The sequence below is a fragment of the Schistocerca americana genome, chromosome 1 (genome assembly GCF_021461395.2).
Source record: "Schistocerca americana isolate TAMUIC-IGC-003095 chromosome 1, iqSchAmer2.1, whole genome shotgun sequence".
Taxonomy (NCBI): domain Eukaryota; kingdom Metazoa; phylum Arthropoda; class Insecta; order Orthoptera; family Acrididae; genus Schistocerca; species Schistocerca americana.
Window position 1 is genome coordinate 77,994,499 of NC_060119.1, and position 20,368 is coordinate 78,014,866.

Sequence of the window (20,368 nt, forward strand, 5' to 3'; positions counted from 1 at the left end):
CAGGACAAGCTATCCCTGTGTTAGGACAGTGCAGCCTTCTTGCAACATACAAGGGACAAACAAAACTTGTGTCATTTTACGTCCTTTGTTCTTCTTCTGCAGTGAACTTGTTTGGTTTAGATTTATTTCAATTGTTTAACTTGTCTATAATAAATCAGGCCCTATCAGTGAACCAGACTGTGCCTTCAGCCAGTGTTTCTCGTCTCTGTGAAGAGTTTGCAGACATTTTTGCACGGGGTCTTGGTTGCGCTAAGAACTATAAAGCACATATGGAACTGAAAATCAACGCGCAACCGAAATTTTTCAGAGCGCGCAATGTTCCCCACGCATTGAGTGATGAGGTCGCAAGAACATTAAACGATTTGGAATCGCAAGGTGTAATTGAACGTGTGCAGGCTTCTCTCTAGGCCTCACCCATAGTAATTTTGCCAAAACCTTCCGGAAAATTGAGACTTTGTGTCGACTTCAAAGCTACAGTGAATTCACAACTACTGATTGCAACTTTTCCTTTACCCCACCCGGAAGATCTTTTTGAGAAACTGTGCCCGGGTAAATAATTTTCGAAGCTGGACCTAGCAGATGCGTACTTGCAAATACCGGTGGACGAAGAATCCCAGCGCGTTTTGGTGGTTAACACGTATCTTGGTTAGTATCGCTTCAAACGACTACCATTCGGGTGTGCACCCGCCCCTGCATTGTTTCAGCAATATCTGCAACTGTTTGTGCCTCGGTCCCTACTGCAGCAAACTATCTGGACGATATTGTGATCTCCAGAAAGACGGAAGAAGAACATTTCGCCAATCTCAGAACATTATTTCAGGTCTTGCGACAAAATCGCCTTCACTTGCGGAAGTACAAATGTGTGTTCTTTCTCGTGACTTACCCTACCTGGGACATGTAATCAATGCCCAGGGCATACATCCCAGTCCCGAGCACCTCCGTGCCATACAAGACTTGCCTTCGCCGCAGAATTTGAAGCAGCTACAGAGTGTGCTGGGAAAAATCAATTACTATAACAGATATGTGCGCCACGCCTCTTCCATTTCAGCTCCGCTTCATCGCTTACGCCGTAAAGGTGTTCCGTTCGTCTGGACGACGGAATGCGAACGCGCCTTTCGCCATTTGAAATCAGCGTTGCTTTCCAATTCTTGCCTGACGCCATTCGATCCCCAGAAACCCCTTTTGTTGATGGTGGATGCCTCGGATTTCGGGATCGGTGCTGTGCTTGCGCACAAAGATGGATCGCATGATCGCCCTATTGCCTTTGCGTCCACATTGCTCTCGTCTGCGCAAAGAAATTATTCTCAGATCGAGAAAGAATCTTTAGCTCTCGTATTTGGTGTTACTAAGTTTCATGATTTCTTGTATGGTCGTCACTTTACCATCATCACAGACCGCAAACCTTTGACATCGCTTTTCCATCCACACAAGCCTGTACCTCCACGTACAGCGCAGAAATTCATTTGCTGGTCAATTTTCCTTTCGCAGTACCGCTACGATATCTTGTATCGGTCCACTGCTAAGCACGGAAACGCCGATGCGTTGTCCCGTTTGCCTGTTGCTGAGGATAGGGCATTCGATTTTTCCGAACTTGCTTGCATGTTCAATGATGCGGAAACCGATGTTGTGGTCGAATCATTTCCGATTGATTTTCGTCGTGTAGCTACAGCCACAGCTGCTGACCCTGTCCTTGCTACCGTTTTGCGTTTTGTTGCTACGCAGTGGCCCTTGTCAAAGTCACGGATCGAGGATCCGTTGGTTCACCGATTTTTTGCTCACAAGTCGAGACTTTTTGAACGACGTGGTGTTTTGCTGTTGCGTTCTGATAATGATCAGTCCAGGGTCGTGGTCCCACGTTCGTTACAGTCCTCTGTCTTACGCCTTCTCCACCAAGGACATTGGGGTATAGTGCGAACGAAATAACTTGCTCGTCAGCACTGTACTTGGTTCGGAATCGATGCTGCGATTACGGATATGTTCTCTTCTTGCTTGGCGTGTGCCGAACAACAATCCGCACCGCTGCGGAAATTCTTTGCATGGCCGAAAGCCGCTTCCCCTTGGCAACGCATACACATAGATTTTGCTGGTCCATTCTGGAATGCTCGATGGTTGGTTGTGGTCGATTCCTTCAGTAATTTTCCTTTTGTTGTCCGGATGTCTTCCACGACGTCATCTGCCACCATCCAAGCGTTATATGCTATCTTTTGCATAGAAGGTCTTCCACAGGCTATTGTTTCCGACAATGGCCCACAATTCATATCCGCAGAATTTCAGTCATTCTGCAAGGCCAATGGTATTCAACATCTGACATCCTCGCCGTTTTCGCCTCCGTCAAACGGTGCCGCTGAACGTTTGGTCCGGAATTTCAAGTCACGGATGTTGAAGTTGAAAGAGTTGCATTCTCGGGAGGACGCGTTATTGCTCTTCTTGTCCTCGTATCGCTCTCAGCCCCGAGATGGTCGCTCGCCGGCTGAGTAGCTCCACGGTCGTCCTCATCGAACCTTGATGTCTTTATCAGTAAACTCTTCCGGGCTAAGTTGCCGTGGTCGATCTGTAGAACTTCTTCTCCCTGACGTTTCGTTCTCAACTGCGGAAACATCTTCCGAGGTGAGTCGACGACTGGCTGCTAGGTGCTGGGGCCGCCGCTTCTATTGCGATCGTAGGGGGCGCCACCACACGTCACGTGGCGTCAATGTGCAGCTATCTCTGGCTATCGTCTGTTCTCTCGATTGCAGGCAATCGATTGTCGCGTGATTGATGCAACGTCGACCGCCATATCTTATCCAATTTTAATCCTTCTCCTTTACGATTAAAATTGTATTGATGTTTGTGGATTTCAATTGCCTCTCTATACATACGTGTATAATAGTGCGACGTCCTCGCTAGCACGCTTGTTTCACCAAATTTTATGTCGTGATCTCCATCCTTAAAAACATGTTCCGCTACTGCCGATTTGTCGATATGTCCCAAGCGACAGTTTCTTTTGTGCTCCGTCAACCGTGTATTGATGCTTCTTTTTGTAGTTCCTATGTAAACCCTGCCGCAACCACACGGAATTTTATATACCCCTGGGGTGGCTAGGGGGTGACGAGCATCTTTTGTTGATCTTAGGCATTCACTAATTTTCTTAGTAGGTCTAAAAATGGTCTCTACCTGAAACTTGGCTAGTACTTTTCCAATGCGATCCGTGATATTATGGATGAACGGAAGAAATACTTTTCCAGCTGATGATTGTTGCTGTCTCTTATTTTTAGGCATTTTTCTATTTGGGTGAAGTGCTCGATTAATCTCGTTTTTCGTATAACCATTTTTCGCAAAGGCCATTCGTAAATGATTTAGTTCTTCTTGTAAGTAGCCTGGTTCACAAATATAATTGGCCCTATCCACTAGTGTTTTTATGACCCCCCTCTTTTGCCGAGGGTGGTAGTTTGAGTTCTTATGGAGGTAGCGATCAGTATGTGTACCTTTCCTGTAGACCTTATGGCCTAAGGTCCCATCCGCCCGTTTGATAACTGATACATCCAAGAAATTAAGTTGTCCATTCTTCTCCTTCTCCATAGTAAATTTAATCTTTGGGTTGATGCTATTTAAGTGTACCAGGAAATCATTCAAGTCTTCTTCCTCATGATTCCATATTACAAAGGGATCATCCACATACCGATACCACTTCGAGGTTCTGTAATTGGCCGACTGCAGTGCTTGATGTTCAAAATATTCCATGAATTAATTCGCAATTGCGGGACTTACGGGGCTTCCCATGGCTACCCCATCGATCTGTTCATAAAATTCACCATTGTACCGAAAATAGGTTGAGGATGGACAGTGTTGGAACAAGGCTACTATATCAGTAGGGGACATATTGGCTATATGGGAGAGAGCTTCATCAACTGGAACCATCGTGAACAAAGACACTATATCAAAACTGACAAGTATGTCATTAGGACCGACAGTAATTTCCCTCAATTTCTCAATGGAGTGTAGAGAGTTTTTAATATGACTCTCAGTTTGGCGTATGTGAGGATTAAAATTGGATAAGATATGGCGGTCGACGTTGCATCAATCACGTGACAATCGATTGCCTGTAATCGACAGAACAGACGATAGCCAGAGATAGCTGCATATCGACGCCACGTGACGTGTGGTGGCGCCCCCTACGATTTCTATATAAGCGGCGGCCCCAGCTCCTAGCAGCCAGTCGTCGACTCACCTCGGAAAATGTTGTCCGTAGTTGAGAACGAAACGTCAGGGAGAAGAAGTTCTACAGATCGACCACGGTAACTTAGCCCGGAAGAGTTTACTGATAAAGACGCCGGCCGTGAAAGCCTACATGGAATGATTCGACGCCTCTACGGGGAGGAAATGTCAACTAGGGTACGACGACTGGAGAACCTACGCAAGAAGAAAGGTCAACAACTTTGCTCACTCATTTTTCTGCTACGCTGTCGTGATACCGGTATAGTTCCCGAGTTTTTAAAAGTGAGAAGAATGTTTCATTCGGCGCAAGCTAACCGTATTTATTCTCGTATGGAACTGGCATCACTACGTGTGCCGATTCATCAGACACGACGAGGACTGACCGTATGTGATGGCCAACTGCTAAATCTTCATTTACTTATTAGCAATACTATGTAGTTTTGTCATTGGAACAAGGTGGACAGTTTAACATTTAGATCTATGGAGATTAGTGCAGAAGTGTCTTCCAATAGGCAGAAGGAGAAGTTTGATCGTCTACAAGAGGGTCGACAGGAAACACCGATTCCAAACAATTCCCAAACGGTTATTAATTTATCGGAAAAAGAACTGTCTAAGGAAGAACTTTCTGTTCTGTCTAAAGGAGGGAATTTTGCAATAACTCCATCAAAGATTCCTGTGCAGGACATTATTGCTAATATAGAGGCAGGAATTCGTCAGTTACCATCATATTCTGCTGATGAAATTAGAATGGAAACCTCCAGGATATTACGCAAAGCTAAGCCACCCAGCAGCAATCTGTCTCAAGGGGAAAGGAAGGCATTGCGGGAGATCAATGCAGACAAGAATGTTATTATAGTTGCCGCTGACAAGGGAAATGTTACTGTTTTAATGAATACTGAGGATTATCACAAGAAGACCAGTGATCTCCTGGAACCCAGCACATAGAAGAAGTTGAAAAAGGATCCCACAACGAATGTGCTGAATGCCACCAATCGTCTGATAAAGCAGTCTTCAATTCCTACAGAAGTTAAAAAGTATCTTTGTAAAACGGAGGCTTATCCTCCGAGATTATATGGATTACCAAAGATACATAAACCTGATGTTCCTTTGAGACCAATAGTCAGCGCAATTGGAGCTCCTACCCAAGAACTAGCCAGACACCTTGCCTCTTTGTTACAACCTCACATAGGCAAAACTGAAAGTCATATTAAAAATTCTCTACACTTCATTGAGAATTTGAGGGAAATTACTGTCGGTCCTAATGACATACTTGTCAGTTTTGATATAGTGTCTTTGTTCACGATGGTTCCAGTTGATGAAGCTCTCTCCCATATAGCCAATATGTCCCCTACTGATATAGTAGCCTTGTTCCAACACTGTCTATCCTCAACATATTTTCAGTGCAATGGTGAATTTTATGAACAGATCGATGGGGTAGCCATGGGAAGCCCCCTAAGTCCCGCAATTGCGAATTTATTCATGGAATATTTTGAACATCAAGCACTGCAGTCGGCCAAAGAAAGCCCCTCGAAGTGGTATCGGTATGTGGATGATCCCTTTGTAATATGGAATCATGAGGAAGAAGACTTGAATGATTTTCTGGTACACTTAAATAGCATCAACCCAAAGATTAAAATTACTATGGAGAAGGAGAAGAATGGACAACTTAACTTCTTGGATGTATCAGTTATCAAACGGGCGGATGGGACCTTAGGCCATAAGGTCTACAGGAAAGGTACACATGCTGATCGCTACCTCCATAAGAACTCAAACCACCACCCTCGGCAAAAGAGGGGGGTCATAAAAACACTAGTGGATAGGGCCAATTATATTTGTGAACCAGGCTACTTACAAGAAGAACTAAATCATTTACGAATGGCCTTTGCGAAAAATGGTTATATGAAAAACGAGATTAATCGAGCACTTCACCCAAATAGAAAAATGCCTAAAAATAGGAGACAGCAACAACCATCAGCTGGAAAAGTATTTCTTCCGTTCATCCATAATATCACGGATCGCATTGGAAAAGTACTAGCCAAGTTTCAGGTAGAGACCACTTTTAGACCTACTAAGAAAATTAGTGAATGCCTAAGATCAACAAAAGATGCTCGTCACCCCCTAGCCACCCCAGGGGTATATAAAATTCCGTGTGGTTGCGGCAGGGTTTACATAGGAACTACAAAAAGAAGCATCAATACACGGTTGACGGAGCACAAAAGAAACTGTCGCTTGGGACATATCGACAAATCGGCAGTAGCGGAACATGTTTTTAAGGATGGAGATCACGACATAAAATTTGGTGAAACAAGCGTGCTAGCGAAGACGTCGCACTATTATACACGTATGTATAGAGAGGCAATTGAAATCCACAAACATCAATACAATTTTAATCGTAAAGGAGAAGGATTAAAATTGGATAAGATATGGCGGTCGACGTTGCATCAATCACGCGACAATCGATTGCCTGTAATCGACAGAACAGACGATAGCCAGAGATAGCTGCACATCGACGCCACGTGACGTGTGGTGGCGCCCCCTACGATCTCTATAGAAGCGGTGGTCCCAGCTCCTAGCAGCCAGTCGTCGACTCACCTCGGAAGATGTTCTCCGTAGTTGAGAACGAAACGTCAGGGAGAAGAAGTTCTACAAATCGACCACGGCAACTTAGCCCGGAAGAGTTTACTGATAAAGACGCCGGCCGTGAAAGCCTACATGGAATGACTTGATGTCTTTGTTACATCCGCCGCATCAGGCTCCTGTGCAGCGGCAGACGCCTGCTTTTGCTCCAGGCGACGTTGTATACTATCGCAACTATTGAGGTTCACGGCGTTGGTTCGCAGGGGGCATTCTTCGCTGCCTCGGCCGCGCTATGTATCTGCTTTTGGGGGCCTCTGGTGAGGTGCGTCGGCATCTCAATCAGCTGTGCCTCTCTCGTCACACGGGTTCTGCCGCTCCCCGTCTGCATTCAGCGACGGTGACGTCCGGTCACCGCCCTGGGGAGCCATCTACTGGCTCGCCTCATCCCCAGGTGTTACCGACGCTACTTTCCATTTTGCCCCATGGCGACGCGCCGCCGCCTCTTCTCCCGCCGGCGACGCCCGCAGTGGACGCTTCGCTGCAACCGCCAGGCGCCTCCCTGGGTCACTCGCCGCCGATCGCTTCCCGTGACCAGCTGTCCTCCGACATGGACCTCGTGCCCGCTCCGGACCATATGTCGTCTTCGGCCGTCGGCTGCCCCGCCCGATGGAGGTCGAATCTTCGGCCCCTCCTCTCTCTCTACGGGCGCATACACCGCATGTTGGCGTGCACCCTGGACTATGTTTTCAGGCGTTCCCTAGCTCCCCTCGGGCCGAATGGCAGGGTGCGGGAGGCACAGCCTCGCCTGTTGTTAGGCTCCCCACCTCGTCGCATACGTCAACATGGGGTCCTCCCCACGGCGGGCGGAAGCCTTATAACACAACCGTACGCTGATTTGCGGGGGAGGAATGGGGTGTCACCGCCAGACACCACACTTGCTAGGTGGTAGCCTTTAAATCGGCCGCGGTCCGGTAGTATACGTCGGACCCGCGTGTCGCCACTGTCAGTGATTGCAGACCGTGCGCCGCCACACGGCAGGTCTAGAGAGACGTCCTAGCACTCGCCCAGTTGTACAGCAGACTTTGCCAGAGATGGATCACTGACAACTACGCTCTCATTTGCCGAGACGATAGTTAGCATAGCCTTCAGCTACGTCATTTGCTACGACCTAGGAAGGCGCCATTACCAGTTTATATGGAGATTGTAATTATGTATCATCAAGAGCGACGTTCTGCAATTATGGATTAAAGTTAAGTATTCCAAGAGCTTCGTACTTTATTTATTAGACTCAACTCCTTTAACTGTTCCAGACCTCACGCCAGTCTGCGTGAGCTTAAACGCGTGCAATTCGGCCTCCTCTAGCAACACGGTGTTGGCTCTTCTGCCAACACATCAATGTACAGGGTCAAAATTGTAGAAATATGCGAAAAAAATGTAAGTTAGTTACAGACGACAACGTGTACACAGTTTATTCAAAATGTAAACGAAATTACACATATTCGGATTTAAGTTATGACATGTTCGATACGCCTGCCGTCACTGACTATGACGTGGCGCAGACGAATAGCGCAAATCTGCATGACCCATGGAAGTATCTGAACATCGATGCCGCGGATGACCTCCTGAATGCCTGTTTTCAGCTCAGCAATGGTGTTGGGGCTATTGCTGTACACCTTGTCTTTAATATAGCCCCACAAAAAGGAGTCGCATATCTTCAGATCCGGAAAATATGGCGGCCTATGCCAATTGCCGGTTAGTGTGGCCGAGCGGTTCTAGGCGCTTCTGCCTGTAACCGCGCGACCGCTACGGTCGCAGGTTCGAATCCTGCCTTGGACATGGTTGTGTGTGATGTCGTTAGGTCATTTAGGTTTAAGTAGTTCTAAGTTCTAGGGGACTGATGACCTCAGATGTTAAGTCCCATTGTGCTCTGATCCATCTGAACCTATGCCAATTGCCACTGGGTACCCCAGAGCCAGAATGCTGTCCCCAAAGTGCTCCCCCGTGACATCACTCTGCTGTTTCGATGGGGAAGAGCTCCGTCTAGCATGAACCGCATCTTGTCGAAATCATGATCACTTTGGATAATGTGGATGAAATCATCTTCCAAAACCTTCACGTACCGGTTGGTAGTCACAGTGCCATGAAGGAATATCGCTACCATTATTCCGTGACTGGACGTTGTACAACACACAGAGATGTCTACGTCTACGTGATTACTATGATATTCACAATAAAGTGCCTCACAGAGGGTTCAATGGACCATCTTGAATCTGTCTCTCTACCGTTCCACTATCTATCGGCGCTCTGGGAATACGAGCACTTAAATTTTTCTGTGCGAGCTCTGATTCTCCTATTTTATCGTGATAATCATTTCTCCGTATCTACGTAGGTGCCAACAAAATGTTTTGGCATTCGGAGGAGAAAAACAGTGTTTGAAATTTCATGAGAAGATCCCGTAGTAACGGAAAACGCCTTTGTTTTAATGACTTCATCTCCACTTCACGTATCATGTCTGTGGCACTATCTCCCCTATTTCGCGATAATACAAAACGAGCCGCCCTTGTTTAAACTTTTTCGATGTCATCCGTCAGTCCCACGCGATGCGGATCCCACACCGCACAGCAATACTCCAGAATAGGACGAACCAGCGTGGCGTAAGCAGTATCGTTTGTAGACCTGTTGCACCTTTCAAATGTTCTGCCAACGAATCGCAGTCTTTGGTTTGCTCTACGCACAGCATTATCTGTGTGATAGTTACAATTTAGGTTATTTGTAATTGTAATCCCTAAGTATTCAGTTGAATTTACAGCCTTCAGGTATGTGTGACTTATCGCGTAATCGAAATTTAGCAGATTTCTTTTAGTACCCATGTGGATAACTTCATACTTTTCTTTATTCAAGGTCAATTGCCACTTCTCGCGCCATAGAGATATCTTATCTAAATCATTTTGCAATTCGTTTGCCGTTGAATGCGGATTCTCAGTTCCCCAAATGCGCCAATTTAGCTTATTGATGAACCTAACCACATGAAAGTGGCCTTCGTCGCTAAACCAGACCACATTCATATTAATGTCCTGCGAGTGCGCATGCGCATACTGACTCCCATCATGCACCGCGGCCAACCGTGCAGTTTGGACGTCCTAACGCAAACTGTTCAGAAGTTAACGACTATTTTATTTCGTGGAGTTCAATAACTGCCAACTGTGTATAAATAACATATCGTTATTATCTAGTGTTCCAACTATTTATACTGGTTCGAAACGGATGACGCATCGTAACGTTTCACCTCCCTTGCTTTCCTTCTTTCATTCTTTTCCCGAGGGTCCCCCACTCTGTTGGGGGAACTTGATTGAAATCGATGGTTGCAGACCCCTCGATTTAATTGTTCGTGCTGTTCCTCGTGTGGATTTCTTTCCCTGTGGCACTAATGGTAGTCGCAGTTGAGAATAGTAAACGTATTTTATGGGAAATACAGACTCTACATAAGATATAAACCTCAACACGCTGTTGTTTCCGTTAGATGTTATTAGTCGTTTATGTTCGCCATTTTAAAGAATAATATTTAGTCTGAAGCGTTGTCCCGAGCATTTCTTGTACAAATATATATACATTTACATATGTATTTATCCTGAGAAAGAGATATTCTTTATTTATTACATTAACAGAGACCACCTTCGTTGCCATTATCAAGGATTAACAATGAGCCAGTCTACGTACGACGTCTTGGACACATGTGCAACTAGCATAACTCATTTCAGATTACTGCTTCACTGATTTCTGAAAACACCAGCAGTTTTCACACGCCATCGTGGATAAAATAATAAATTATAGACGTCTCACTGTTTCTTGATGCTTCTCTGTGGATTTCATTTACGTTCTCCGAAAAGGAAAGAAGTGCACGTACCTTACATGTCTGACGTAATTATACTCAACTCTGTGTTGCAGGTGCGTATTGGTTACCTGCTGCGCATAAAATTTCTGAGTCCCGAACACGAGCGCTTCTTCATGGGCGCTGTGCGTGAGACCGTGGACTACAGGAAGAAGAATGGCGTGGTCAGGAACGATTTCGTCAACCTGCTGCTGCAGCTGCAGCAGAAGGGGCAGGTAGACCCTGACCAGGACAGTCCTGACAAGGGCAAGGAGGTTTCTCACTCACCGGACACCGACTTCAGTAAGTACACGCATGCCACTAAGAACGTGCAGCACGGTCTGCAGGAAGATGACGTTTCTTCCTATGAAAATGGTTAATCAGATTGGAAATGGGCTCAGGTCATCCCCGTTTTCATGAAGGGACGTCGAACAGATGTGCAGAACTATAGACCTATATCTCTAACGGCGATCAGTTGTAGAATTTTGTAACACGTATTATGTTCGAGTATAATGACTTTTCTGGAGACTAGAAATCTACTCTGTAGGAATCAGCATGGGTTTCGAAAAAGACGATCGTGTGAAACCCACATCGCACTATTCGTCCACAAGACTCAGAGGGCCATAGACACGGGTTCCCAGGTAGATACCGTGTTTCTTGACTTCCGCAAGGCGTTTGATACAGTTCCCCACAGTCGTTTGATGAACAAAGTAAGAGCATATGGACTATCAGACCAATTGTGTGGTTGGATTGAAGAGTTCCTAGATAACAGAACGCAGCATGTCATTCTCAATGGAGAGTAAGAGTGATTTCGGGTGTGCAGCAGGGGAGTGTCGTGGGACCGTTGCTGTTCACAATATATATAAATGACCTTGTGGATAACATCGGAAGTTCACTGAGGCTTTTTGCGGATGATGCTGTGGTTTATCGAGAGGTTGTAACAATGGAAAATTGTACTGAAATGCAGGAGGATCTGCAACGAATTGACGCATGGTGCACGGAATGGCAATTGAATCTCAATGTAGACAAGTGTAATGTGCTGCGAATACACAGAAAGAAAGATCCTTTATCATTTAGCTACAAAATAGCAGGTCATCAACTGGAAGCAGTTATTTCCATAAATTATCTGGGAGTAGGCATTAGGAGTGATTTAAAATGGAATGACATATAAAATTAACCGTCGGTAAAGCAGATGCCAGAGTGAGAGTCATTGGAAGAATCCTGAGGAAATGCAATCCAAAAATCAAGGAAGTAGTTACAGTACACTTGTTCGCCCACTCCTTGAGTGCTGCTCACCGGTGTGAGATCCGTACCAGATAAGGCTGATAGAAGAGATAGAGAAGATCCAACGGAGAGCTGCTTGCTTCGTTATAGGTCCAGAGACAGACGCTGTAAGAGAGATGCTTTGGATCACCCTGTGCTTTACTGTCAAAGTTCCGAGAGAGTGCGTTTCTGTGAGAGTCAACCAGTCAATTCTTTTCTTCTACCTGTATCTCGCGAAAAGGCTTTGAAGGTAAAAGTAGAGGCATCGAAGCTCACAGTTCTTCCCGCGAACCATTAACGACTGAAACAAGAAAACGGAGAAGCAACAATGATGCACGATGTACCTCACACCATAAGGTGGCTTTCTGAGTTCAGATATTGATGTCGAGGGACTGGCAGCTGCCTCTCAAAGTAAACATATGTAGAATATTGTGCTTAAATAGGCAGTAAGGCTGATTAATTATTGCATGGATATAAGATTGCAGAACATTGAATAGAAGCTAGGTCTGTTCACATTTTTAAAAATATAGATATTCCGGTGTATCGATATTTTAAAAAATTCATTACCGTCCCTAGATGTATCGATATATCGACGGTAAAGCTACCCACGTGCTTGCCTATAAAAATATCGGCTGCTAATTGTAAATATACTGCCGGGTTTAGAACTCTGTATTTAAGCACTGATTTATTATTAGATATTCTTTACATCAACAAGCTAGCACCCTACCTATCTTCCTAAGAGCAATAAATGAAAAGAAAACTACACGCGTTCACTCTTGGCAATAATCACTTTGATAGCAATTGTAATCGCATATACGAGTAAGTGGCGTTAAGTGGCGTAATAGAAGGCATCCGATGGGTCCTTCTTTCGGTATCGTGACATATCTGATTTGTCTGGAACACTTCGTGTCGACTGTCCTGTTTTTCCATTTCCGCCAACGCCAGAGACCTAGCAGCTGCAGAGTCAAACTTGCTTGGCGAAGCTAAACGTTGCAGTTTCTGTTGGTAACGCCGAGTGTCGATTACGTCAGAATTTCCTCTCACACGTCTCTGTCTACCATACAGACAAATTTCTCATTTAGAGCAACAACTGTTTTTGAAGAATTCCTATGTGAAGAAATAGCAGGTGTGCTATTCCTTTAACATCCTCACTTCCCCCCCCCCTCCCCCCTCCAGTGGACATATACTTCCTTCACACAATCAGAGAGACAGAGTGCACTTGGTGAAACCTCAAGAAGTAGTAAGACCCCTTCACACATTGAAAGTAAATTATGTTCTACTACAGTTTCAAAAGAACAATTTCAGATATTTACCAGAAATTGTGAAAAAAATATAATATAAAATAAAAATATCGGTACTCGACGTTGCCATTTTGATATCGATATATCAGTGTTCAATATCGCTTGTACAAAAGCGATATTTTCACATGGGGTCTCGATATATCGATAAATCGTTATTATATCAACAGCACTACTACACGTAGTCACATCCATAAAATATCTGTGAGTATGCGTATGACATAAAACTAATTGCAGGTAAGACAGATGCCATACTGAGATTCATTGGGAGAATAGAGAGAAAATGTGTCCCACTCATAAAAGCGGTAGCTTATAAAACCTTCGTTCTACCAGTATTTAAATATTGCTCGTCATTCTGGGTCCGTACCAGAAAGGGCTGAAACAGAAAATAGAGGAGACCCAAGGAATAGCAGCACGTTTCGTTACAGGTTCGTTTAGTATACGCGAAAGCGTCACGGAATGCTCAGCCAACTCCACTGGGAGATACTTCAAGAAAGACGCTCTGAATCACGATGTGGTTTGCTGTAAAACGTCCAAAACTGACGGTCCTCGTATGGATATTTCAAAGAAAGATCGTGGACGTTAGATTGGAGAGACTTTAGCTTATATGGAGGCCTACTATTAGTCGCTCTTTCCGCGAACAGTTCAGACTGGAAAATAGCGGAATGATACTGATACACGAAGTACTTTCTTAAACACACCATAAAGTGGCTTGGGTAGTATAGATGTAGATGCAGACATAGATTTAGAAAACAGATTGTAGTGATAACATTCGAAAGGCAAGAAAGGCAGTGCGACAGACCAGTCGCTTATACCATTGTTATTGAATCAGTACATCAAACCAACAGCAAAGATAACGAAGGAGAAATTTGGGAGAGCGGATGAGAGATACCGAGGAAGAGACAAATATTTTAAGTATTGCTTATAACATTACAATTCCTGCAGAGACTCTCAAGGACAATGGAGTTCAGGTGACAGGAATGAGTAGTTATCCAGAAGAAAAGCCATAAGACACATGTCAGTAAAAGTACATTGTAGGTAATGGAGTGTAAGCAAAATATATCAGGCGACGCTGGGCGAATTTGATTCGGAAATGAGGCTCTGAAAGTAGTATATGAGACTTGCTATTTGGACCGTAAAACAACTGACGGCTACAAAATATAACCATACAGCCTGGGAGTAGAAAGGAACGGTTATCTTAACGAAGGGAAACTGTTGATGTCGACTACAAATCCGGTTTACGAAGCGTTTCCTGAAGGTATTTTTCTGCAGTTTAAGTACACAGAAGTACGGAAGATTAAGAGTATACTCAACTCAACTACGACGCCACAGGAACATTCTTGAGATTAGATCGACAAGCATGTAGTTAAAGAGGATCTACTGATTTAAACCTCGAAGGAAAGAGTTTCATGGCACAACTTCAAAACGTGAAGGGATAGGTCACCACCATACACCTATGGCATCGAGGAACATTAAATTTCTTAAATGTGGTAGGTGTGAAGGGTTAAAATATATGGTGAGAAGAAGTCTCTAATGCACTCTTGACCATTTTCAGATCAAAAAATAGGGAATTCGTTGTGGGCGGAGTGGAATATTTCCGCTTGAGTGTATGTACACTACTGGCCATTAAAATTGCTACATCAAGAAGAAATGCAGATGATAAACGGGTATTCATTGGACCGATACATTATACTAGAACTGACATGTGATTTCATTTTCACGCAATTTAGGTGCATAGATCCTGAGAAATCAGTTCCCAGAACAACCACCTCTGGCCGTAATAACGGCCCTGAATCGCCTGGGCATTGAGTAAAACTGAGCTTCGATGGCGTGTACAGGTACATCTGCCCACGCAGCTTCAACACGATACCACAGTTCATCAGGAGTATTGACTGGCGTATTGTGACGAGCCAGTTGCTCGACCACCATTGAGCAGACGTCTTCAGTTGGTGAGAGATCTGGAGAATGTGCTGGCCAGGGCACCAGTAGAACATTTTCTGTATCCAGAAAGGCCCGTACAGGACCTGCAACATGCGGTCGTGCATTACGCTGCTGAAATGTAGGGTTTCGCAGGGATCGAATGAAGGGTAGAGCCACGAATCAAAAATGGTTCAAATGGCTCTGAACACTATAGGACTTAACATCTATGGTCATCAGTCCCCTAGAACTTAGAACTACTTAAACCTAACTAACCTAAGAACAGCACACAACACCCAGCCATCACGAGGCAGAGAAAATCCCTGACCCCGCCGGGAATCGAACCCGGGAACCCGGGCGTGGGAAGCGAGAACGCTACCGCACGACCACGAGATGAGCCACGAATCGTAACACATCTGAAATGTAACGTCCACTGTTCAAAGTGCCGTCGATGCGAAAAAGAGGTGACCGAGACGTGTAAACAATGGCACCCCATACCATCACGCCGGATGACAAGCCAGTATGGCGATGACGAATACACTCTTCCAATGTGGGTTCACCGCGATGTTGCCAAACACGGATGCGACCATCATGATGCTGTAAACAGAACCTGGATTCATCCGAAAAAATGACGTTTTGCCATTCGTACGCCGAGGTTCGTCGTTGAGTACACCATCGCAGGTGCTCCTGTCTGTGATGCAGCGTCAAGGGTAACCGCAACCATGGTCTCCGAGTTGATAGTCCATGCTGCTGCAAACGTCGTCGAACTGTTCGTGAAGATGGTTGTTGTCTTGCAAACGTCCCCATCCGTTGACTCAGGGATCGAGACGTGGCTGCACGGTCCGTTACAGCCATGCGGATAAGAGCCCTGTTATCTCGACTGCTAGTGATACGAGGCCGTTGGGATCCAGCACGGCGGTCCGTATTACCCTCCTGAACCCACCGATTCCATATTCTGCTAACAGTCATTGGATCTCGATCAACGCGAGCAGCAATGTCGCGATACGACAAACCGCAATCGCGATAGGCTACAATCCGACCTTTATCAAAGTCGGAAACGTGATAGTACGCATTTCTCCTCCTTCCACGAGGCATCACAACAACGTTTCACCAGGCAACGCCGGTCAACCGCTGTTTGTGTATGAGAAATCGTTTGGAAATTTTCCTCATGTCAGCAACGTTGTAGGGATCGCCAGCGGCGCCAACGTTGTGTGAATGCTTTGAAAAACTAATCATTTGTATATCACAGCATCTTCTTCCTGTCGGTTAAATTTCGCGTCTGTAGCACGTCATCCTCGTGGTGTAGCACTTTTAATGGCCAGTAGTATAGTTTCATTAAGTTCCGATGTGTGGTGGCACTATATGTAGCCTTCAAAATGCCATCTGTAAGGGAGTTGCGTTCCAAGCCTGAGAGCTGTCATTGTGTTTCTTTCAGCCGAAAACATGACCATCAAAGATATTCTTAGCGCCAGCAGAATGTCCGCGGAGACCTGCAATTGATCAAAAGCGCGGTTAGTCGTTGGACGCGGTGCCTGTCATTACTGCAACAAGGTCGCCCAAACCTGTCCCTTCCATCGCGTGTCGGCTGGCCGCACACAGCTGTAGCTTCTGCAATGACGGAACGCGCGGACCCTCTCATTTGAGGTGATATACGGATCAGAATCAAACATGTCGCTGTATAGCTAGACGACTGTGTTGGTAGTGCCGACACACTCGTCCACCATTTGGTGTAGTCGAAGGTGTGTGCCAGTTGGATTCCTCACGCCTAACGGAAGACCATAAAGTGAGACGACGGACCTTCTGTGCTACGATTCTGATCGCCAAAACTGCAATCCACTGAGTGGCGCGACACTACTTCTCCGTCGGAGAAAATGTTCAAAGCCACACTCTCCGCTGGGAAAGTCACAGCGACGGTCTTCTCGGACTCTGAAGGGGTCATTCTGTTTTATGTCCACCGTCACCTGGGAAGGATATTGTGTTATCTACATCTACGTGGATATTCTGCACATCACATTTAAGTGCCTGGCAGAGGGTTCATCGAACCACCTTCACAATTCTCTATTATTCCAATCTCGTACAGCACGCGAAACGAATGAACTCCTATATCTTTCCGTACAAGCTCTGATTTCCCTTATTTTATCGTGATGATCGTTCCGCCCTATGTAGGTCGGTGTCAACAAAATATTTGCCCATTCCGAGATGAAAGTGATGATTGTAATTTCGTGAGAAGATTCCGTCGCAACGAAAAACGCCTTTCTTTTAACGATTTCCAGCCCAAATTCTGTATCATTTCTGTGACACTCTCTCCCATATTTCGCGATAATGCAAAACGTGCTGCCTTTCTTTGAACTTTTTCGATGTTCAAAATGGCTCTGAGCACTATGGGACTCAACTGCTGAGGTCATTAGTCCCCTAGAACTTAGAACTAGTTAAACCTAACTAACCTAAGGACATCACAAACATCCATGCCCGAGGCAGGATTCGAACCTGCGACCGTAGCGGTCTTGCGGTTCCAGACTGCAGTGCCTTTAACCGCACGGCTTTTTCGATGTACTCCGTCAGTCCTACCTGGTAAGGATCCCACACCGAGCAGCAGTATTCTAAAAGAGAACGGACAAGCGTAGTGTAGGCAGTCTCCTTAGTAGGTCTGTTACATTTTCTAAGTGTTCTGCCAATAAAACGCAGCCTTTGGTTAGCCTTCCCCACAACATTTTCTATGTGTTCTTTCCAATTTAAGTTGTTCGTAATTGTAATACCTAGGTATTTAGTTGAATTCGCGGCTTTTAGATTAGACTGATTTTTCGTTTAACCGAAGTCTAACGAGTTCCTTTTGGCACACATGTGGATGACCTCACACTTTTCGTTATTGAGGGTCAACTGCAACTTTTTGCACCATTCAGAAATCTTTTCTTAATCGTTTTGCAGTTTGTTTTCATCTTCTGATGACTTTATTAGTCGATAAACGACAGCGTCATCTGCAAACAACCGAAGAAGGCTGCTCAGATTGTCGTCTATATAGATAAGGAACAGCAATTTGACTATAACACTCTTGGGGAACGCCTGAAATCACTTCTGTTTTACTCGATGAATTTCCGCCAATTACTACGAACTGTGACCTCTCTGACAGGAAATCGCAAATCCAGTCACATAACTGAGACGATTTCTATAAGCACGCAATTTTACTACTAGCCGCTTGTGTGATGCAGTGTCAAAAGCCTTCCGGAAATCCAGGAATACAGAATCGGTTTGAAATGCCTTGTCAATAGCACTCAGCACTTCATGTGAATAAAGAGCTAGTTGTGTTTCACAGGAACGATGTTTTCTAAACCCATGTTGACTGTGTGTCAATAGACCGCTTCCTTCGAGGTAATTCATAATGTTCGAACACAATATATTTTCTAAAATCCTGCTGCATATCGACGTTAACGATATGGGCCTGTGATTTAGTGGATTACTCCTACTACCTTTCTTGAATATTGGTGTAACCAGTTCAACTTTCCAGTCTTTGGATACGGATCTTTCGTCGAGCGAACGGTTGTATACGATTGTTATGTATGGAGCTAATGTATCAGCATACTCCGAAAGGAGCCTAATTGGTATACAGTCTCGACCAGGACACTTGATTTTATTAAGTGATTAGAGTTGCCTCACTACTCTGGGGATATTTACTTCTACGTTACTCATGTCGGCAGCTGTTCTCCATTCGAATTCTGGAATATTCACTTCGTCTTATTTTGTGAAGGCATTTCGGAAGGCTGTGTTTAGTAAATCCTCAGTAAACTGAAGAAACGAGTTTAGCGTGTTCGTCGCCATAAACTTGCAAACAAACTTCTCCTTTTCTATGACAACGCGAAGCTTAACGCAATTCTGCGCACCCGAGAGGAGTTCACGAAACCATTGGACGGTTTTCCACCCTACGACCTTAATCTCGTGCCCTCGACTTCCATCTGTTTGGCTCAATGAAGGATCCACTCCGTGTAAATCAGTACGTGAATTATGAAGAGGTCATTGATGCAGCAAAACCTTGGCTCCGACGTCGACCAGCAGAGTGGTATACCGTGCAGGCATAGAAGCCTTCCCAGTAAGGCGGCGTAGGAGCATCTTGTGCACGCAGATTAAGCTGAAAAACAGGGTTTTGCAGAGTGGGGAATAGTATAGTGTGTTGAAATCCTGAATAAAACCAACCTGAATTATAAAAAGAAATGTTGCATCACTCACTGACCGCCCATTTTACGATACATTAAAATGATCTACATCTACATCCATACTCCGCAAGCCACCTGACGGTGTATGGCGGAGGGTACCTTGAGTACCTCTGTCGGTTCTCCCCTCTGTTCCAGTCTCGTATTGTTCGTGGAAAGAAAGATTGTCGGTATGCCTCTGTGTGGGCTCTAATCTCTCTGATTTTATCCTCATGGTCTCTTCGCGAGACATACGTAGGAGGGACCAACTTACTGCGTGACTCTTCAGTGAAGGTATGTTCTCGAAACTTCAACAAAAAGCCCGTAGCGAGTTACTGAGCGTCTCTTTTTCAGAGTATTCCACTTGAGTTATCTACTATATCCGTAACGCTTTCGCGATTACTAAATGGTCCTGTATCGAAGCGCGCTGCTCTCCGTTGGATCTTTTCTATCTCTTCTATGAACCCTATCTGGTACGGATCCCACACCGGTCAGCAGTATTCAAGCAGTGGGCGAACAAGTGCACTGTAACAAAAATGGTTCAAATGGCTCTGAGCACTATGGGACTCAACATCTGTGGTCATAAGTTCCCTAGAACTTAGAACTACTTAAACCTAACTAACCTATGGACATCACACACATCCATGCCCGAGGCAAGATTCGAACCTGCGACCGTAGCAGTCGCGCGGTTCCTGACTGAGCGCCTAGAACCGCTATACCACCGCGGCCGGCAAGTGTACTGTAACCTACTTCCTTTGTTTTCGGACTGTATTTCCTTAGGATTCTTCCAATGAATCTCAGCCTGGCATCTGCTTTACCGACGATTAATTTTATATGGTCATCCCATTATAAATAACTCCTAATGGCTACTCCCAGATAATTTATTGAATTTACTGCTTCCAGTTGCTCACCTGCTATATTGCTGACCTGTTACATTTAAGGTTAGCTGTCTTGGTAATCACAGTATTCTATGAGGAGTATTCAGAAAGACTTAGCCAGTTCCATGGAGTGTTATCTATTTTATGAAGGTAAACAACTGAGAGTACAGACTAACGTTGGTGTATCGTGTT

At 45.0% G+C, this 20,368-nt stretch overlaps 1 protein-coding gene across 2 annotated transcripts in view; it reads left to right on the forward strand.

The window, feature by feature from the left end:
• Positions 1 to 20,368, forward strand: part of LOC124620392 (probable cytochrome P450 6a13) — a 112,606-nt gene that overhangs the window by 64,150 nt on the left and 28,088 nt on the right. For both annotated transcript variants that reach the window (XM_047147065.1, XM_047147066.1), the window contains exon 4: positions 10,717 to 10,942. In XM_047147065.1, coding sequence (XP_047003021.1) covers positions 10,717 to 10,942 — 226 coding nt within the window. The remainder of the gene's footprint in view (positions 1 to 10,716; positions 10,943 to 20,368) is intronic.